Source organism: Triplophysa dalaica, chromosome 18, assembly GCF_015846415.1.
Source record: "Triplophysa dalaica isolate WHDGS20190420 chromosome 18, ASM1584641v1, whole genome shotgun sequence".
Taxonomy (NCBI): Eukaryota; Metazoa; Chordata; class Actinopteri; order Cypriniformes; family Nemacheilidae; genus Triplophysa; species Triplophysa dalaica.
Window position 1 is genome coordinate 4,068,129 of NC_079559.1, and position 23,596 is coordinate 4,091,724.

The 23,596-nt window shown below is 38.2% G+C and overlaps 1 protein-coding gene across 12 annotated transcripts in view; it reads right to left on the reverse strand.

Moving 5' to 3' along the window:
- Positions 1 to 23,596, reverse strand: part of dab2ipa (DAB2 interacting protein a) — a 77,263-nt gene that overhangs the window by 17,622 nt on the left and 36,045 nt on the right. For 4 of the 12 annotated variants that reach the window (XM_056772963.1, XM_056772966.1, XM_056772965.1 and 1 more), the window contains 3 exons: positions 7,790 to 7,946; positions 5,502 to 5,600; positions 4,397 to 4,951 (listed from right to left, as the gene is read on the reverse strand). In XM_056772963.1, the coding sequence (XP_056628941.1) occupies positions 4,397 to 4,951; positions 5,502 to 5,600; positions 7,790 to 7,946 (811 nt within the window). Of the gene's footprint in view, positions 1 to 4,396; positions 4,952 to 5,501; positions 5,601 to 7,789; positions 7,947 to 11,239; positions 11,401 to 11,782; positions 11,878 to 14,388; positions 14,941 to 23,596 lie in introns of those variants that run through there. The other 8 variants (XM_056772973.1, XM_056772970.1, XM_056772972.1 and 5 more) reach the window with 8 other exon arrangements.

Genomic DNA, 23,596 nt, shown 5'->3' on the forward strand with positions numbered 1-23,596 from the left:
AGTATACATTTAAATACATCATAAAAATATTTGATTTGACTGCCCTCAAAATGCTGGGTGTAAACTAGAGCGTTCTGGGAAAAAGATCCTCCAGAAGAGAATTTGGGTTTTGCCTGTGTCCCACACATATTGTGTGAAATGTATTGCAATGATTTTGTTCACAAATCATATTATGAGAAAAGTATTTCAATGATTATTGTACATGAATTATGTCTAACCTAACTTGAGTTCAAGCGCTGACCAAGTTTACAGAATGTTCAGAACATTGTGCTGCCTTTTGCTAAAAATACTAATGTACAAGGAACTAACTCATGTGAATAATATTAATAGGTCAATGAAATAGTTTCAATGATATAATTACTTCCTCTTTTATGAATATAAGTATTGGAACTATTTTCATTAAACTTTAAACTCAGATTGAACTGCACTTCTGTGTCTGTGTCATTCTTGGTTCCCGGGCCTGCAACTTTGTGTGTTCCATCGACTAGACTCTACAACCTTAGAATATGAATACCTAGACCAGGCTACAAAAAGTAATATTCTTACAACAATACTTCCTAATATAATAAAAATATGAGGGCACTCAAAATCGATTTATCGTTCCAAAATACATGTTTGTGTTTATATAACATATGTGTGTGTGCCGTTTATGTATACTCAAATACACAAACATCTATGTATATGTGTAATATATTTATACATTATAGAAATTATATCATTAATAAATACAGAAAAATAAATGTATATGTTTATGTGTATATTTACATGTATGTTTTTGTGTATAAATAAATACACAAAATAATATACACGGCGCATACACATATGTTATATAAAGCTATTAATCACAATTAATTGATTTGACAGCCTTAAAACTATGTATAAAATATCAATAAAATGTATAATTTTTTATTAAAACTTATTTTATATAATAAAATTAATATTTCCTTAATATTATTTTTATATAAAATTAAATTACTGAGAAAAACAGGCACACTCTCTCACCTAACTGCTGCAAACATTAAGTCACTACTGAATTAAATACCAAAAAATAGACACAAACAAAGTAGGAATATTACATTTGAATTTTTTGTCTCCTTCTCAATTGTAAATAGCTTTGGGTAAAAATGTCTGCTAAATTTAAATGAACAGCACTTTACAAAGCTCAAGTTAATGGTCCTGTTAAAGTAAGCATCACAAAATATTGCTCAATGTTAGGAATGGAAACATCCATTCGGATATACGGCTTGAGCAGACGTGTGCTTTGAAACGCTTAGCACTTATGATTCACACTTATGATTCTAGCCTGGATAGTTATAAAACAAGTAAAACAATCTAATAAACATATCAGACAGATTTGTGGTTAAATTCTTTTAATGTGGACCAGCATGCCAATAGAAAACCACTGAGAACACCTTTGCCTTACACTGTTATTTGTCTTCTGTCTTTTCACAGCAGCCAGCTACAAAGATTGTCTGTCTCACGAGAGAAACCAAAGGTACAAAAATATAAATCAAAACAGCTCATCAAACCCGATACGATGCAAAGTCACTGTAAAACATCACTCAACCTATTCTGATGTTTATTCTACCAAAATCTATAAACCTGAAACTGGTGGACAGCTTCAAATACTGCACATTTAAAATGGCTTTCACAAGCAAATGCCATAACCATTCACATGATTTCCTATTCTTCAGTAGCCTGTGGAGAGGTTGTGAAAGTTTTGGTCAAACCGAATGCACGGCGGAACGAGGCAGGCATGAATATGTAAGTAAAAGCTTGTTAAAATGCCATTTTATGCATCCAAGCATCTGGACCTCCTTTTGGTAACCTGCTAATGACCACCTGCCCACAGGACCCGTTCCCATGAGCACCACCCACACCAGTGCACAAGCCTACTGCTGATAAATACACTTGCACATTTAATCTCCATGTGACCACTTGAACCAGTGGGGTCCTTAAACCAATGCCTGAATTAATATGAGCTGATTAGGATGGGGCCTGACAGCTGGAATTTCCCCCGGGCATGCCGAGGACGACTCCCGGGCACACACCATCAGTTCCATACAGGGGGGCTGAAGCATAATGTCCAAACACCAGCCATCAGAATGATCAATATTCAATACTAATACACAGATGGACCTGTAGCAGCGCGTATTTAATTATTTTTATTTATTGTTTACTATAAACATGCTGAATTTATTTTACAACGGCTTGGATGCAGACCATATTATTTACTAGTGACCAATTCGTGTAGAAATGAATGGTAAATTCACATTCCTTTCATATGCAAATCCACCATATGTTCTCCGACAGCTGTACATTTCTTTATATAATATAGATGGTTTCAGTCGCAACAACATAATCAAATGTTATATGGTCCATACTTAAATTAAATATAAAATAAATGTATATGTTTACCAAACACAGACCGGAAGTTTACTTCGGGCCAGCGCGTTCGTCCAATGAAACCGTCAATAACTTGATACAATTTATCGCTTCCTCCCAAACAAAACGTATGCTTTCTTTCAGCTATATAGCAATCCTCATTTATTTGGTAGGGACTATGGCTGACAAGGCTTGTTCGAATGGGATTGTCGCGCCGCATTCATAGTGGACAAATGTTAAATTATAATGGGTTCTAATGCGTTCTATTTTCTTTCGTAGCGCCGGGTCTGGTGTAGACATAGTGTGAGAGTTTGTAACCATTGTGGATCTTAGGGCAAACTAAACTAGTTTAAACTAGTGCTGAACAATTTATGATATTATCATTTGCATGCGTGTGTGCGCGTAAAATAAACACAATATCAATAATCATGTTTTTTTATATCACAGTTAAGCGGCGATCTTTATGTAATTGCAGGTTACATCCTTTTCTTTACCTGTGTTGAAGTTAAATAATGCCTGGCACTTCTTGGGAAAAATCGTACCCGACAGCTTTTTTTTTGATCATTTTCAAGCTTACAGTTGCACATCAGGGTCAAGTTACGAGACCTTTTTTTGAACAATACATTGTTATGTACTTCCTTCTGATTTTAGTCATTTGAACCCAACCAAAAGTGCTGAGTGTTGTTTTTAGTGCTCAAAAGATCATATTTGTCATAGACGCCTGCAGACAAACACAGGAAGCATACAGGAGCTCTGGTATGCAGAGAACATCAATGGACTTTATATAAAGAAACCAGTCTAATGAAATACAATACACTTGCAAACCAGCTCTGACCTTTTAAATGAAGGTCAAAGCATTGAACGACCAATTAGCTTTGCCATAATGAAGGACTGTGGCTTTATGGATTGCTAATGATAGATCAGCCACAGCAATTCTCAAAAAGAACCCATTATGATTTCTGCAAAAACAACAGCTAAAGAGCTTGAATTGTGCATTGTGGCAGAGTACATTGGAAAACTAATAGCTATGGGTTGCTAGTTTTTCATTCCAAGCAGGGTGGCACATACTGTAAGTAGATCTAGTAACAAGTGCTCTTGTTCAAGCAAATCTAAACAGAACAGACCTTGTCTTTTGGAGTTGCATCAAAAATCCTAAATAAACTCACAGTGCACTCTACAATAATGTGAAACCTGAAAAACAACGAATTTTGACTGTTGTGCTGGTCCACTATGATGCAACAGTGGCCCAGACTGCCGCCAAAGTGCTGCGGGACAATAAACAAATTGGAAGCGCCTCATTCTCGCAGGATTTGATCGATAATGACAGAAGAGTGACAAAGCGTCAGACGGCACAGTTTTGAGTGCGATGTCACCTGATTTAGGGCTGATTTATGGAGACGGTCTGAGCCGCCGGACTGCTCCGGCTTGAGTTAATGAGGAAAATCAAAGCGCTCGGCACTCGCATGATTAAATGAGGAACGGCAGGCCATGTCTACATTGTTCTTCTCTAGCAATGATGTTAAGAGTGAAACATTGCTACACATTGAGCAACTTCTGATGCCAAAATTGAGCCTACTGCTCGACAAAACTCTTTGTTATAGTTTTTAATAAATAGTTAAATAGGGAACTAAATATAAAATAAATATTATATTATAATATAATAATAAATATAACATGCAAATGACTTTTTTTTCTTTTAAAGGTATTTTGAGAAATGTCACGGTGGTTTTATGTCAATACAATGTAAGTCAATACGTGTTAATGTTGCTTGGTTACCAACATTCTTCAAAATATCTTCTTTTGTGTTCTGAGAAGAAACAAAGTCATACAGGATTGGAATGACATGAGTAAATGATAAGTAAACATTTTTGTGTGAACTATCCCTTTAACTCAATGCCTAAACAGCAATCTTGCTATAGGTTCAAGTTATTTTTCAGAAGAAGGGAAAGTTCTCATATTCCCTTCAATAAAATATTAATTTTGCCATGCAAACATCAAATGATTATCTTACCTTTGCTTTGCCGGTGCTTTGCAGGATATGAACAAGCGCACACGCCATCTCTTCCTTGTTCTTCACACTCAGTGCCGGCTCCAGCAACGAACACATTAACATATAATTATTGGTAATATACTCTGCAAACTCCTTGTACAGCTCCATGGGGAGGATGCTCATGCTCTGATATCGTGATTTCATTCGGAGCATGGGTCCTGGACTCTTGCCTTTATTGGGATTCGGCATGCTCACGGAATACCATTTCTCCATGAACTGCCTCCCCGTGACCGCCGCTATGGGGATATTGACGAGGCCCACGTAATTGTTTTTGTCCTTCTTTTTCTTTTTGTCCGTTTCTTTATAAACGTGCACAGTGATGCTCTTGACGGAGGGCAGGTTGTTGAACTCAAAGTGTTCGCCCCAGAAAACGTTGTCCGTTTTGAGTTTGCAGGTAGTCCGTGCGTATAACGTGTCGTCCAGACACAGTTCGCAGAAATATTTTTTCTTGGCTGGCAAGTCCTTGGCCTCGATAATCCAACATTTCAGCATGTTTTCCACTCGACGGGTATTATCCTGTAAACAAAATAAAAGTACTTCTGATGATGAAAATACTTCTCACCGTGTGTTTATATTTACACCTAAAAATGTTATAAAATGTAGTTTCACCATACAATCAAAAATCTTTTTAACTTAGTGATGTCAAACGATTCATGGCAAATTAATCACATCCAGAATAAAAGTTTGTGTTTACATAATATATGTCTGTGTACTGTGCATATTAAGGAAATATTTACATTGTTTATACTTACCAATAATTAAAATTATATATAAATGCTTATTCATTTGTTTTGTTTTCAGTAAAAAAATTTGATTTTTGCCATTGATGCATCCTTTTGTCTTATTGACAAAAACAAAAAACCTGTCCACAAACATTTTCGTCAGTAATTTCTTTGACAAGATTAAACCAAAGATAAACCCGTACATACTCAAAAAAGCAATGCTAGGTAAATACAGACAAGTCAATCAAAAAACATCAATATAACAGACAGGTAACATGCTGACTGTGGTTTAAACCTCATCTCTTCTAGAATTACCCAGAATTACGATCAATCCTCTGATTTACCTTGTTGGGATGCACAGCGCGTCTCAAGTTCTCCATCCATTTGTCTCTCTCTGCAGCTGAACGACAGGAAAAGCATTTGCTTCCTGTTGAAGTAGTTACCTGCAATTACAGATTACAATGATCAGATTTGCGGATAAGGGCATTAATGGAGGCAGAGAGGACTGTAGTGTAGATCATGGGATGGTGGACGGCAAAATCCACGGAATTACAGCACTCAATCAATCAAACGATTTGCAGAAGTGGAAAACCATTACACACGGAGAAAAAAACTCACACAAAGGCGGATAGAAAGAATGCACTTTGAATACACTTGTAGCATCACATGTGAAATTTGTTCTACGCTTGATAGATCCTTTGATCAAAGACGACCTGTTCTTCATCAGTATGTGTGTTTAACTCCCAATTAGTTTTGCATTTTCCGTGGAGTCCATGAGCCAATCAGACCTGATCCCAGTGTCCATATCTGTGTCCGTACCCACCAGTTGAAAACCACTGGTGTAGCCAATGGCAATTTAACTTCCCCACATCTCTGTACTGATATTCCAGTCTGTATAACAAATGCCTGATTAAATTGAGCAAATGGAGCATAATCCATAATGGACCTCTGGCTGACCCCTGTAATACTCAAACTAACACTCATGTCTCACTCTTTCCAGCTGGCATCCGAACGCAGCACGGAGGTCAACAGCTTTAGGTGAAATGGGCTGGTGACACTCACCTCTGGTGAGCACCGAACGGGAATATTTGGAATGTGTCCCTCAGACCAGTGGGGCCGAGGATGGTTGGATTGAAAAGAAAATCTGCATACTGATGTCTGAGCCTTATGACTCGGCTATCGAACAATAAAAGTTGGGCATTTTTTTGTTTACTTGCTTTTAAAATAATGTTTAAATTATGTTGTGGGACTAAGACTGCAGTCAGATGTTTTTAATTTGTTAAATCAACTTTTAAATCAACTTTTAAACAGTCTGTCGTGACAGCCTTGCGATGCGTTTTCTTGTGCTCTGTTTAGATGTTTCTGTATGCAAACACAGTTTTAACCCCCATTCCAAACCTCACATCTGCATGCGGATAACAGATCACAGTATAATTCAGGTTCCCTCTTTGCCTGCACCCTATGACCCAATGATTATATAACCATCTGGTTAAAGCGAGTCTTCCCTGTAGCACACGTGGAAATCATCCAGTAATATGATCTGTGGCCCCTCAATGATCTAGCCGGAGAAAGGCAAGATAGCGCTGCTATTTCTGCTAACTGTTTGATCTTGGCTAATGGCCCTAATGAAGTTTTAATGAGCCTTTGCAATGTGCTATTTTGAGACTGGACCCACATTAAAACTTCTTTCAGAAATGTGTACAGAAATCTGTTTCAACAAACAGTGCGGCGACTGACCCTTTGTTGGTTGGAATAACATTGGCATAAAAATTACTACAACAAAAAACTATGCAATGACATGAATAAAACTATCAAGTGAAAAAAAAGGCTAAACTACTGAACATTAGTTTAAGTAAACAGAACAGTTCCTAATGTTGATAAAAACGCACCATGAACCTAAATTAATATGTCAATGAATTAACATGTTATTAAAATTTGTTTTGAAGCAAATCACTGCTTTCCATCCGAAACCTCGGCCTCCATATTTTGTCTTTTAATTTTTTTGCCATAAATCGTTATTAATATTTTGCCTTTTATGTATGTCGCTAGATTTTGCTTATATCTATTCAATACAGAGTGCTTGTAAACTTTCAACACAGTATTCATTTAAAGGAGTATAGGCCAGGTTTCATAGACAAGGCTTAGCCTTTAAGTCGCTTTTAATAAAATGCCTTAGAAACAACATTACCGATGTGCATCCTAACAGTGGCACTGACATATTTTAAGATATGTCAGGGAAAGATAATTTCAGTTAAAATAGCTCAAATTTCCTTTTAGTATGGGACTAGCCTTAAGGCTTTGTGTTTTTCCTATTTCCTGAAAAACAGCGAATCTGGACATCCGAGGTTTCGGAAAGGCACCAACAAAATATAAGTGTCCCTTCCTGCGCTATACATGTTTATTTGGGAATGCGTGCAGAAACCAGCTTCGGACCTGGCTCTCTTTCTCTGGAAAAAGAAAATAGCTACTGTCCCTAATGTAAGTTTTACGGATAATTTCTATAAATTGATGAGTAAAACACAGCACATTAAAAAAGAGCAACAGCTCGTCTCACTAAACATGCCGAACAGCATCAGTGATAAAACCAAAGCAGAGGTTAGCAAAAGGCAGATGCAGAGGTCAGCCGACTCACCTCGAAGCAGAAATCCTGTCCCAGGATGCTGCTGTGCACGGGTTTGATGAGCACCTCCTCCTCCATACTGAGATCAAGAGCTTCTACTGCACTGCTGGGACTGAGCAAAGACTCGTGAGACCGTGATTCCTTCAGCCTCGGCATCAGATGGGATCTGCTGGAGAACAACAGCAAGAACACATTCACTACAGGGATCCATAAAATAAATCTATCAAGCATATAGTTTAATAATTGGTGAATACAGAAAATCCAAGTGCTCCAGATGTTTGTCCAGGTTTGAACACAAATGCTGTGTTTTATGAAGAACACAGAACACAGTCAGACCAAGTGGTGCACAAATCCAGATAAATCTCAAGTGTCGTTCACACCGAGAACAAAAACTATTAAGATAACTATGTTTGCATTCACATCAACGGATGTTAATGTAATTTATTCTACGCTTGCTAATGCGTTAAATGTATTTTTTGATTGGCTGTCTGTCTCTTATCATTCACAAACTGGGAAAAAATTGCTCTCAAAGTAAATATCTGCATTTTTTTGTATAGTTTTGTTGTAGACTCGTATTCTCTGAAGCAAAAATTCAAAAATCTTTAAAACGTTAAACTTGTCATTATTGTGTAAAAAGGCTTTGACGGCTGTTAGTGAGTTGAAGATCTCTGGAGTGTCACAGTGAGGTGTTGACTTCTCACTGCCCGACTACTCAACGCTTCAACTTTAACGCTGTCATGTTAGCGCACACATACGCCAAAGCTTCCAGGCGTCATTATGACAGTATAATAAAGATCAGTAGGGTGGTGACCTAAAAAGTTACGGAGCCATGAGGTGCTTTAAGCAAGCTGTGATTAACCATCAAAAAACAGCACTATTTAAACTGAAGTGAGGTGCAGCTCATACGGGAAGCGGAGAAACAAAGTTAGCCCCTCAGGCGGTTGACCTTTAAAAACAATGATAATTAAAAAATGAACACAGCTAAGGGTATGTTAAAATGACAATGAAAATATTCACAACACACACAAACATAACGTTAAATGGAGTATTTACATCGTACCATTTTCTTCTCCATATTCACTTAGGAAAAAATCGAAATCTCAATTATTTATACAAACAGTCCGATCTAAATCATAGAAAAGATCTCAACCAAATACATTTTTAAGGTTTAGAGTATTGTCATATTGTGTCCGAAATGTTAAAATTTGTATTTAAACTTCAGGAGAATGAGACAGATGTAATATCTAAATGTTGTTTTAGTATGCTATATGAAAGAGCAATCTCAGAGCAATATGATTCTTCTTTCTGCTCATCTGACATAGACTGTACACTAAAACAGCTGCCGTGTTATTGCACAAAACAATGTTCTTTCCTTTTTAACATTTAATTTGCATAGAATAAAGACAGAAATTGAGAATCCTACTGCTAGACAAAGCTACGATGCATTTTTATTCCTGCTCTATGAATTAAAGATGGCCGTCTCCGTGCTCGTGAGACCAGATTTGATAAAATCTTGAAAGGTGGAGGTCTTTACCTATTATTGCGATTCTTTTGTGGTCTCCATCACTGAGGATATAACAACCAGAAACTCACATGGCACAATTTAGGTCCTGTACAAGCCAAAGAAAAACAATATATATATATATATCGAGCCGAGATACCAGACAATGGAATTACAATCCCTCCAAGGCACTTCGGCTAACTGAAATTAAAGCTGGCAGATTAAATTATGAGTTATTAAATTAAGCACCAGGTAAAAACTCCCTCTGTAAGACACCAAAGCGGACTCATTTAAATGCCGGTTCGTGTCAAAATGAAAACTCACAAGCCTCAGCGGAGCATACACAACATTATTCATGGACAATAAAACTCCTCTCAGCCAAATCTCACAGGAAGTTCCCCATATTACCCTTCTGATGCCCGAGCATCACTTTTCATTTCTCCTCCGACATGTTAAAGTCGACAAGCCACTTCTCTGCTCTGTCTTGTGTCGAAAAGATTGACGGATGACACACTGCGGACAGTGAGCTGATATTAAAACTCATACAGCCTCTCAAAAGCGACTGGCTGTTTAGTCAGCGAATCCGCGAATGACCCGAGGCATATACATGCTGTCCCGAAACAATGCCAAATATAACAAGAAAACAGCTTTGTGTCTTTTTAAAATGTCCGATAAACACAGCGGGGCTGGGAAAGATGTGCCATTAGACATTTTTCCAGTTAAACTTAGCAAATCTATATGAAATGTTTAATAGTTTTTTTTTTCTAAAATGCTTATAAACAGATAATTTCTTTAAATCTATGGCCTCGTAAAGTATCAAATTAGAACTCCAATCACTTTCTTGAGCACCAATTCTCAATCTATATGAGCCACAGTTCTGGGCAAAAATGAAAACAAAAAGGCAAAAAATGACTCATTAGTCGAGAAAGGCATGGCTAATGTATTCACACCATTAAATAATGCAAAGGTCAAGCAGACAGCTGCATGAGCACAAAGTCATTTTATAGGTGCTTGCATTGGCTCATCGGATCAGAGGCTTTGTGATGAGTCATGGGCAGGATAGGACACAAATGCACATTTGCTGTGCAAATGTTTTATCCGTGGGATGGATTTTAAACATGATAAAATTTGTTAAACACATCTAATCGTGTCACACTGTTAATGGCAGCAAAATACATGATTAAATTAAACAAAATATTACATAAAGTAACATGCCAAAAGATCTTGTGAGTATGTAGTCGATGAATAAACCATACCACGTGTCCAATGGTGTGACAGCAAGTATGTTGAAAGCAAACTGTTAATTGTGTATTTTTATATTATTAATATTAATATTTTATATAGAATAGGAGATATTTATCTTAACTGTTAGTTTCTACAGTTTTGCCTTGTCACACTATTGGACACGTGTGGTTTATTTGTCAACTAACCGTGTATGTACTGTATATATGTGTACTGAACATACACTTGGAAGATCTCAAGGTTTTCCTAGTCCTAAAAAATTAAACAGATTTTTATCTCGTATTTTGCCACGGTCTATATTCCCAGTTAAAAACAGAAAACACAGGTCTACAGTTTTGCTTTTTAGGTTTTGGCTTCACTTATAAATAAACAATGACGTTGTATTTGTACATGTAGACAACATTTGCAGTCATATTTTTTTTACTAAACAAGGAGAAGATACTCTTTCAATCTTAACTTAACACTGTATACAGTATTCGTTTTACTAAAGCACATTCAAAAAACAAAACCACTGATAAAGCGTTTACACAAACAAAGCCCGATTTCAAAAAGCTATCAGAAAATATGAAAAGCATTTCGTCTATGCTTCCTGCAACAAAAACGAACGTTGTTTATTGAGAAACAATCATTAAATCCAGCTGATCTGTTAATCTCAACTAACGATGTGTCAACAAAGAAGTCTGCACGTAAAGAACCAGAACAACAATTCTCTCACTTACTTCTTACTGTACTGATTCAACATAGTCCCACAGCAAACAAAACAAGTCCAGAGGCTGCACCTTCAGTACGCCAGTGTAGCGATTATCCTCAATCTTCCTGCGAGATACCAGACGCCAGTGTTTAGAAATCGTGCCTACTGTACAGCGCTTTGCCGAAAACATTTAGGGCAAGGGAGTGCCTTGGTTTCCAAGCACTCTAGGGAACAATCTGTTGCATCTTGAACACACCCAAATCCATATTCAAGGACTTCTATTTAAAAATGCATGTCTCGCTTTCAGAGGAGGGATTTCAGGATGGCTGTCTCAGGTTTCAATTCTTGCAGGGTTTGCATTGCTAATGTTTTAGAAAATGCACAATGTACATGATTTTACAGAAATAATCAACATTTTTAGGAAGTGTGGTAATTAAAAATACCAAAATCATATGGGACTTGCAACTGAATGAACAGTATGCTCACTATAAATGCATAAGACCTAATAAAACAACAAGCATTCACAACGACAGCATTTTTATAATACGACTAGCAAATAAGTTTGTCTTACGGATATCTTCATGAGCCAATAATAAGCGAGGGAGGATAGACAGCACCATATTGTGGACTCGGCAGACCTCGTATGCTGTAATTAAATTTGTGTTGTGGAGTGCAGCATGCCGTCTGGTCTAAGTTTGTGTCCTATATCCAAAGCGTACTCCGCCTCCGACAGTTCCCACACTCCCCAACAGGAAGCGGCCCTCCCTCGAGATCTCTGCTCCAAATAGGAAACGACTGCCAAGGAATCCAGCCATACAAGCAAGGTTTTTGAAGAGAATGAAATGACTCGGAGATGCAAGCGGTGAACTTGGCATCCAAGCGCGTTTCATTGGAAATTCAAATTCGCCCTGTAGCGCAGCTGGGAAATATGACTGCACTAATGTTGTACAAGATATCACAGGGTTGCAATACGAATACACAAGATGCACACTAAATTAAAGAGAAAAAACAGCCTTGCTGTGAACTAGATCAGTCAGCCGGCAAAGCTATCGGCTCCATTATAAAAGGAAGGCACAATTTTATCATCGGAAAATCATTAGGGGCCGGAGGAACAATGTGATTATTCAGCATCCCTTAAGACCCGACAGAACTTGTTACAGCATTTCAACAGCTGCGTGTCGTGCGAGTTCACAGACTAAACGTTATGTAACGTAACCACCATTGACGGGGTCGCTTTTTAAATCTACAAGCTTCTTTTCCAGGAGGCTTATTCGGGTCCTTTTTGGGGCATGGGAAAGAAATGAGTTTTTGATAAAGGCTACTTTGTTCTGGAAGTTTGTAAAATGTACTAAGATTATTGGACAGAGTGCTTTCTAAGATAAGCTTCCTAACATGAAAACTGCAGCTCTCACAATAATGTAATAATGTAAATGCACATACTAATACCACTTTCAGCGATCATATTAAACAAGATCACGAGCCCCTGATGTGTACCCTGGCTTGACTCACAAGTGAGATTTGTCAAGCGGCTATATCGACCATTTCTAAAGACAGATGGTATTTTAAGAGGAAAATTGTTTTGGATTTATTATGGAACGGTTAGCTGTGTAATTCTACATACAGTATGCAACTTTAGCAACTTTTTTGATTTACCAGCCTTTTTTCTTGAGGACCTAAATAATTGGTCATGCAACTTAGTAGGTTAGATGGACTTCATCCCCAATTAAAAATTCTGTAATCATTTATACACCCTCATGTCATTCAAAACCTGTTTATGACTGTGGGACACAAAAGAAGATATTTAGAAAAATTTCTCAGGGGTTTGTGCCCATATTATGGATGTCAATGGGGGCCAATACTGTTTGTTACCAACGCTCTTGAAAATATCTTCTTAAAAAGAAAGAAAATCATACAGGTTTGGAATGACATGAGTTAATGTTAAAATCTTTCTTTTTTTGGTGAACTGTCCCTTTTTTCTTGCTCACCAGAAGCTACACCTATGGCAGATCTTGGGGCAGGCACTCAAAAAATATGTTTTTTTTTACATTTGCGACCATTAAGAACCATAGCAAATATTTGAATATCACCCTGCACCTGCATGATCAAAAGAAAGAACTTTAAACAACACGCGTACATGCTGCTTTTAAAATAACAATGCTGAGCTACCAGCTAAAAATCAACAATGCATGCCAACAGCATTGGTTAATGTACGAACAGCATCTCATGCTTATTGCATAAACCCCAACAGGATGATCAGAACAGTATCCAGATGATCAAATAACTAGAAATAATACATTCATTTTTTGAAGAGATTGCAGTGCGCTAAAAGTCACCAAATTTACTTGTAGTGTAGGCAAATAAGAATGAATCAATCACGAGAATACTTTCTCGAACAAACACGCATACCATAAACACTTAATAATGTATAATGCATCATGTTGTGTCATTAATCTCGGTTGTAAAAATGTTCCCCTTGTTTTCATTATTTGAATGTCTCATGAGATTTAAAAAAACATATGACCTGATGTATCCAGCATGCAGCATAACAAATGTATAAAGGCTATAGAAGACATTGATTTATTTTTGTTGCATAAGACGTGCAATCACAGTGCAAAACAAAGCTATACAGATAAAAAAAACTAACATAAGATTTTCAAATTTACACAAATAATCGGTTTTATTTATATTCAAATTCAGCTGCTTTGATAACACATCTACACAATCACACATGCACACAGGAAACCCAAAGGTGCCAAGAATGAATCTGTGACAGCAAACATCTATCATGGCACCTTATAAGAACAAACTCATAATCACATCCAGCAGAGAGGAAGAGATGTCAATACCACCTGCCCCGGTAACAGGGTGCCATAATGGATTGCATTACATCAATACACATCCTCACACTGCCCCTTAAATGTTACCAAACCAATCGTAAAATCCAACAACGACGATTGGATGTCAGCAGCACGGGAGCCGGTAACACGGTGAAATAATAGATCTCATTAATGTACAACAATACGCAATATAAACAAATAGCACTCGTGAAGACTTGCTTCACATGATCCAAAAACACCGTGTGTGTTCTTCAAACAGAGTGTGTTTGTGTGACATCTGTTCCCACACAAAGGACAGAGCTTTGAGTTAAAAGCTCTGATGTATGCATCGGCACCGTACCTCAGTTACTGCCCGCAGCGCGCGCACCGCCAGCGCCGTTTACCGCCGCGTAACGCCGACAAAAGCCCGCTGTGAATCTGCCCGTTGTCTCTCTCTTTTTGATTCAGCACTGGGGGTTTTAATGAGATGCCATTCAAGCACAATGCGTCGGTGCGCGCAGCGTTCCTCTGAACGAGCTCCGGTCCGAGCGGCTGCTAATATATAAATGTCTTTCGGGACCGCGGGGATTCCGGGACGGAATACTCACCGGGCATGTCGTCAGGATCTCCGATAACGTTAACGCGGCGATGAAAGCGAGGATGAGAGCGAGCTCACTGCTCCATTCTGCACGGCTGGGCTGCGGCCCGACGCCACTGGGAACGGGAGACGGAAGCGGCGCGCATACGGAACGCGCGCACACACAAAATCACACGGCCCCGCCTCCCTCTTCTCTCCTCTCGTTCAGTCCTGCTTGTTTTAGCTGTCACACTCGTAGAGAGGAAGGCACGGGCTGCTGTAGACCCCCACTCGTGTTTAAAGTGGGCCAAAGACAGTGGGCTGCGCAAATCTCTCTGCTGTGCGCATGGGAAGCGGGCTGAGCCTGCATGGTGTGAGCGGGCCCCGCCCCCTTCCTTGTGGCTCTTCTGTGTGTGTGTGTGTGTGTGTGTGTGTGTGTGTGTGTGTGTGTGTGTGTGTGTGTGTGCGCGTGCGTGCGTGCGCGTGGCCTTTGTCATGAGCTCTTTGTGTGTTTTACTGTGAAAACTGTGCTGGGCAAAATCTCCAATGGGGACAAATTATAACAGACCATACTTCCAAACATGCATGTTTGCCAGTGGTCCTTTACAAAAATGAGTCATGTTCTTACTACAGTAATCATGATATTTGTAGTAAAAATGTAGTACAAAAATGGTAACCAATCCACCAAAGGATGATGCACTACATTACTATAAACATGGTTTATAAACCATGTACATATTAGAAAGTGTGGAAATGCATGCTTTTGTTAATAGTAGTGCTTGTTTTGACAACCATCATTATAAAAGTCGCTCAACAAAAACCTAAATATTGGCAATACCTCGTCATCATGTGCGAGATCCAAGTTTTAAGACATACTACAGAGACTTTAGGGCACCCTATTTTGACCAGGAAGGGCCACAGGTTATCCGTCTAGCAACATACATAACCTCCTAGCAACCACAAACTAATTCTAAACTGTAAAAGTGAGATATAAATATAAATGCCTTGCAAAGGTCTTAAAATGCCATCATTTTGAATCACTTGCAGGGCAGTTTGTGTCTTTAATACCAGTAATGGCAATCAATGGTGAGATTGAGATCAAGCTCATTGCTCAACCCCCAGGTATTCTGCCATTAATACCAACTAATTAAGAAAATTTAGCCTAAGTCATGATGAGATGAAGAGGGGCTGCACTACCGCCTACAGCACGCCACTTTAAACTATTAGTGTTATGAGCTTACAACACTGATTCCATTTAATTACTGCTTATCTCATTCTCAAAAAAAAGATAAATTAGCAACATACAGTGGGGGGTTTAAAAAATCTGAGACCACTAACGAAAATGCTTTGTCTGCTTTTCTAATTAAATTAAATTACAAATTATGTAACTAAACATTTGTGTTTATCTAAACACCCAATTTTCAATCCCAATTTTCAATATGATCTCAAACCTTTGGATAGGTTAAATCATTTTATTCTCTAAAAATGCAAATATAACACATACTTTATGACTTTAGGCTTATAATAATGGCCTCTGTCAACACAAACATGTCAAAAAGACAAATTACAAATTTGTTAAGAGCTCTTCTTATCTTACTCTTTGTACGTTTTATGTCCTTCGCATAATACAGCGTATTTTGAGACAAAATAGGCCTGTGCTATCATAGATTTACTCCAGCGCAGAAAAGACTCTATACATCCATTAATAAACATCTATTCAGATGAAAAGGTTTGTAAAGGTCCATTAGGTATGTTAAGTCTATGAATGCGATATCGAGAGTTCTTGTTTCAAAAGGTTTTCAAATGCAGCTAAAAAGAACAAACCCATTTAGACCTTCATCAATGCTTTCTGGCATTAAAAAGCTTTCTGGCTTTCCGGTGAGAAACAAAAGTCGGTTCCATGTACTTCAGGGCTGAAACAATGAGGTCATGTCTTTGTCACAAGCTGGAAACAGAGGCGTGATATGACAGACTACTCTCCGCGTGGGCGCAGGACACTGAATTACAGACACATTTCCAAAACAGAATTCATCAGACGACAAAATATTCAAAAGGAATGCACAATGAGTGGAGCAAGGGAGGGATCAATTTCCTACCACGAGCCCACAAACTCAACCTTTAACATAACACAACGCATAACGCAAGTCACTCGTCAAATAAATTCATGACATATGCTACATCCGCTCTCTACTCCGCAAGGCTTCCCCCTACAGCAAGCCTGTGATTCATTTTCCACCGTCACTCTTTAAACTTTATGTACAGGTGTGAGAAAACTACAAGCAATTACTTGTCATCTGGTAGCTTCAGCTAATGGTGCCTGTCTTATGGAGTTGTGGTAGATTTTTAATAATAATTTGTATTCCTCAGAAAGGACTTTTCAAACATATGCTCCCATGAGTATTAAAGCAGAAGGAGGTTGCTTTGCTTTCCCTGCTCATCCACTACATTGTCCGCAGACTAAAAATAATTGTGAATGCAATAATGCAGATGTGGTTATAGCTGTCTCTCATATCCATCACATAACGGCTCTGCTATTTCATTACAAAAAACAGTCGCAATGAACACTTAAATGCAAAAAATCTTAATCTGTGAATTAAAAATGGTTAATGACAATTAAAAACTTAAACCAATAAATCCTTGATTATGATTGATTAAACAACATTCAATGCTGTTGTAAATACTCAACAAACATACGCCTTTGTGACATCGTTACGTCAACATTATTGCACCACTGCGTTTGTGTGTTGCTGAGCCTGTGTTGCTTGGCAACCATCCGCTTCTGAAGATCTCCGTTGCATGTGTATTCAGAGGGGGGATTTCCACTTAAAACAACTCTCAGTTACTCAAAATTAGCTGTAAACCAGGAATTATTGGGGATACTGAATTATATATTCATCGCAAAGCCTCAGAGGATTTAAGTCGTTAAGTCGTTTTAACTTATTAATTAAAATTTTGATCACGAGTTGCTGTCACAAGTTAAAACTTATTTAGGGTGCGTTTATATTTGTAGTTCGGTTCTTTTGGTCCGGACCAAATAATAAAAAAATAATTGAGTCCTGGTTCGCTAAGTGTTCAGACTGCCATTTTAACAGCGAACCTAAAGATATCAAACCTAACAGCTTACGTGTAAAGTCACAACGTAATTGGACAGATTTTATGATTTATATTTTGAAACAGAACTTACCGGACATCTAAAACAATGCTGTGCACTGGGTTATACATGCTTAGTGTATGACTGCTCATATGCGGGTAATAGCAAGCCGGTTACTTGCAAAGACCTCATGAAGTGTTGGAAGCATTCAAAACGGCACCAGGAATTCCTCCGTTACATGCGCAATCGCAGATCTAATAAACACAACTTTTATTTTACCAAATCTCTTGATTTTCGGGTTGTATATTGTTATCAGTTCCTGTTTTTGCTTTGGTCCGTGTTGCATTCATATTTCGTTTGAAAGTGGAACGAGACCCATCTCTCGAAAACGTAGGGACATTTTAGTTCTGTGTCAGACACTGTAGTGCTTCAAAAGGGAGGAGTGGAGTGAGCCGTTGGTTGCAATTCACAACCTCACCACTAGATGCCATCAAATATCAACACTGGACCTTAAATAAAAGTATTGAATGTAATTTATATAAATGTTATGATATGTATATTTTTTATTTCTTCAAAAATACATATTGCAGGTTTGAGCATGAGGGAAATGGTGACAGAAGTTTTGAGTGATTCCCTTCAGAGGTTAATTTAGAGGTTAATATGCAGCCTAGAATACATTCCCCCAGCAAAAATAATATTCTCCTCCTCTCTTAGTTACAAATACAGACCACTGAACAGACGCACAACCATAAACCGCCCCCCTTTTCACATGATCTTGCTTACAGGCTAGAATTATGATGCATGATATTGACCTAGTTTCCAGTAGCTATGCTAACATCCCACAAGGACAATGAAGAGTTTCAAACTGCCATGTTAATTATAGACGTGTTGGAAGACAAAGTCAGGAGCTTCATTCGTCATAGTCACAGCAAACCGTAACCCATGAAGGATGTTAGATTGGCGCCACAGGTTTTAGAACTTAACCATACACTCAAAGTTAGCGAATGTTTATGTTCATTAAAACACATGTACAGGCTTCTTGCATCCCACCTTATATTGGTCTTTGTTGCTATGGCAACCTGTGAGGATAAAAATGGCCTTTTGTACCCTGCGACTGACTGACTGCTTTCATAACCGGAGCAATTTCATTGGTAATTTCCCTCCATAGACTGCAAGTTGTCGACACAAATTACCTTGCCATTAAGTGAAGTCGACTGCTCAAGATGTTTTGAGAGCCAACAACGCAAAATGCGCACATTGTGTACACAGCGACTCGCATCTCAATAGGACTGTTTGACAAACAAAGTGTCGATAATGAAAGCGTACCTCACAGAGGTATGAGGAATCGCTTTAAATGCAAAATAAAGTTTCAACAAAAAAGACAAAGAGCCTGTCCGAGCATCTCTGTAAGAGTGAGATGCACTGAGCCCTGAAAGGGAATGCCAATTTTGTGCACATGCAAGTGTGGCAATTTACGGGGCTGAAATTAAAGTGGCGTCGGTAGAATACAGAAACAACAGGGGTGGCCAGAAGTGCTGGGTAAGAGATTACTGCGTATTGTTATAGCAGAGGCTTATCCGATAATTTGATCTGTCATTGATCCATGAACCCCAGTGAATCCGCCATACACTGTTACACACTAAGTGTGCTTTGAGCTTGTTAGCTAAAACTCTGAAGTGCATGTCTGCATTCAAATATTCACAGATCGCTGAATTTAGGAAAACGTAACGCAATCCTCGGACAATGATATTCATTTGCTTATTCTCTGAAGTGAACAGATTTTTTATATGGAAACCAGGGGTAATTTAGTGGCTGATCGATATATATATTTTTTTATTATTGTCCTAAAATAAAAAATACATCATAAAACTTAAGAAGCGGAAAATACGTAACACTGTTGAGTAAAACAAAATCCAAACTGCTAAGACTTTTTGTAAAACACAAACCTTTAAAAAGCCAACATTCAGACCAAAGAAAAATTCTCAACATTACAGTCTCAAGGAAACTTGGGTAAAGTGATATTTTTTTGTGTTTTATGACCCACAGCATTGGGTCTAAAATGGTTTGGTTGAAACAACCAAAAATGTATTCGAATGTCCATTTTTGACCTAACACTGGGTTGAAAACAACCCATCGTTTTTAAAGTGTATGTTACTATAGTACATTTCACTTTGCAGGATGTCGTAAATGCAGAGTAAAAAACAGGAAAATTACCAAGGACAGTCCTCTAAAACATTTATTGTCTCCGGAAACGGGGATGTCTGGTCAACCTGTTATGCTTCCTTAAAAAAAAGACTACCAACTTGAATGACAACGTTTGGCTTATGTGTTTTTGGCCATATCTAATATCTCACATTCTATAGCTGAATAAAATATTGGCAAACCATCAAATATGAGCATGGGATATTCAACAAGTTGACAGGCTGTCATGACAGGATCTATGAGATGTAGACAAGCCGTGAGTGACAGCGATTTAATGACAGGTAGTTATGTGACTTCTGATCGCTCACCCAGCAATGCATCATCCACCAAACAATGAGCAGAGAGAATCAGGTGAATCTGAGTTCAAACTGTTCCCATCTCTGTTGTACTCCTGGATTTGGATGTAAATTGGACATAAAATGTCTGCTGGACTAAATCGATCTGCTTAGGTCACTGTCGTTTTAAAAAGACCCTTTACTCGTCTAATAATAACAGCATTCTGAGTGTCAAAATAACATTGCAAATTGAATGTTGTGATTCAAACCAGATAAAAGGCTTGTTCATTATCTGTGGGGCAACAGTTTAAAGATCTTTGTTAAATCACTTACTATAATTTATCTTATAAAGATGTTTTAATTACATGAATCATGTCATCTAGCAGTATATTAAAAATACTTTAAACTGTGTGAAATATACTGTTAACATGACAGAAATTCACAGCAGGATTTAAATAATGAAATGACAAAAGCATGCCAAAACTGTATCTAAAATTAATATAAAAATGAATAAATCGGGCTATGTTAAAACAAGACAAAATAATGTCAGTGGTTGTGGACCGTTAATAGATCTGAGGTCTGATCTGAACCTGTTCTGACCCTATACCACTATTTGAGTTTAATTCCAGCTATACTCCTTTGAATTAAAATTCAGAAGCTGTTCAGCCAAACAATATTTTATCAAGAAGGTTATTCTGTCCTTTAGCTCTAGTATCACTTCACATCATAACAATGAGATTCGGCGATTGCTCAGAATAACGAATTGAGGGACAGACACGGGTGACCTTCCTTGTCCATGAAGATGTCAAACATCACTTCCTACGACACAATGTCATCAACGTTTATCACTGGAAAGCTCGATCTATAGAACGTACCATGGCAAGCATTTACAATGAGAAGGAAATGAAGACGAGGAAAATAATCAATAAACCATGTCATTGAACCAGCCGGTCAAAGCGAAAAGATTACGCAACACAGAACTGCTAAAATACTCACCAGATAGATTAATCATCGCCTTTAGTCATTGTAGTATGAGTTTGAGGCGGACTGATGTGTTTGTCTGACCAATGGCAGACAGGTTTTAAATGAACACTAGTGATATTAACATCAATAAGCGATTTCAGAAAGAGAAAAAATGGATGCTCAATATGTATGCAAGTAAACATCCTGAATCCATGCTACTTCTAAGATTAACAAACCATGCACCATAGCCCTTTGAAAACCAGAAAAAGGTTCATAACAACATTTAAGCCATAAAAGAACCGCTAAGCATCAATATCCATAGAACTACCAAGGTAAATAACCCAGAAAGCTGACTTAGTTTACTTTTAAATGAAGTCCTTGAGAAATAAAGCCTTTGTCTTGCATGGAAAAACATAACCATCATTTAAATAGGCAGTGAAAGCTCTTCTTCCGTCCATGACCAATCACAGTAATGCTCTGAATGGGTCATGCTCAAAGCTGATATTTGAGGCTGCTCGAGGGTCAAAAGCAGAAATACGGTGCAGGTTAATGTGAAGTACATACACAAGAACGCAATAAAGAAAATAGAGGGGATAGAGAGCCTGACAGATAGATGGAGTGTTGTTAGAGAGAGAAGGCGAAGACAGAACGAGAAGGACCGACGTACTGATCGAAGCGCGAACGTGCAGTACTACCATGGGAGTTTCTTTGTGAGGGATGCGGGTTTGCATTTAATGAGGATAATTTACACAGAGATCTCACATCACGTCTTCACACCACAGCATCATCCAGCACTCGCCTCCAGAACCCTTCCCCCATCTCATGGGACAATACATGCTAAGGGACAGTGGATTTCAGGATGTATTTGATCAACATGAATCAAAAGTGACAACTCGGTCATGTATTACTAAAGAGATTAGCTTGATGAAAAGCAAAGCTCTTTATGAAAGCAAAGTCCACGGATGTGCTATTAGAAAGATGACCGGGGCTAGTTGTCACACAAAACATTAAAGCTGTTTTCTTTAGCTGTGGTTCTATAAATTCATAGTTCAAAACTGCATTTTTCCTTAAAATCTACATTCCAGAATGTAATGACTACACTAGCAATAGATATATTGCTGTGAGCTGTTATGTGGGGTGTGTGCTCATTGGGATAGGCTATCAGAGATTTCACACATCAGTAGCGACCACAAGAAGATCTGCATCGCACTCTACAGGTCACTAAATAAATCATACAACATAACAGCTTTTGATGACGACCTTTGTCAGAAACACACTAGCACACACACATGGAGAGAAACGGAGGCAGTTATCTGTGACGTAGGGTGTAGACAACAGCACTGGCACGCCCTGGGCGAGTATGTCTCTTGATATGAACGGAGTGCGGTATAGCCGTGCAATCTGTCCGTTACACAGCTCTCAGGCCTGTAATTAATTGGGACAAGACAAAAAAGCTGAAAGCAAGAGGGAAGGGTGACATGGAAACCTCACTATGTCCAGTTACTGTGGATGTAAACGTAGTACAGTGTTTCAAGCAAGGCCGTTATTTTTAGATAAAGCTAAAGTTGTTGTTACATCTTATGTCATGAACTGCAATGCTTCAGGAATAATATCTTTAGTAAAAACACAGAAGTGTTAGGCAGCGAGGAAAAGAAAATGGAGTTCCACTTTATTTTACAGTACGTGATAGATCCTGTGGTGTAGTTCCAGCCTACTTACCTAAGAAAGCACTGGGCAGTTTAAGGTTACTACACGGTATAAGTTTAGGTTTAGGGGTCGGTTCCGGGTTAGTACCTAGTTGTTACTCAGTTATAACATTTACTGTAATAAGTACACAGTATGTACATGGGAAACAGGACTGTAAAATAAAGTGCTACCGAAAACGGGCCCTGTTTTGAATAGCCCTATTCATCACAACACCCAAATGACACGCTTTATTTCTCGTTCAATTACACCAGATAAAGAGATCTCACTGCTGTTGTTCTACAGAAAATGGTAGTTGGAGAAAAGGATGAAAAAATCAATAGTTTTAGCCAAATGTCCTTAACATTTAAATTTAGGCATTTGGCAGACACTTTTATCCAAAGCGACTGGGATTGAACCCACAACCTTGCATTGTTAACCTAATGCTCTTACCACTGAGCTAAAGGAAAGCTTTCTAAAGGCCACAATGTAAAGGGATATTATGAGGCTGAATGTAATGTCAAAGTCTTATAGTGTCTCTGTTTGATCTGTCTATCTGTGATAAAAGGGATGTTTCTGCCAAACATGACAATTCTGTCATTATTGATAAGCCCCCTAATGTCATTCAAAACCTGTAAATATATACAAGTAATTCTAAGTAACATCTGGTTTTGTGTCCTTATAATGGAAGTCAATGGGGGCCAATGTTTTTTGGTTACCAGCATTCTTCAAAATATCTTCTTTAGTGTTCTGCAGATTAAAAAAGACATACAGGTTT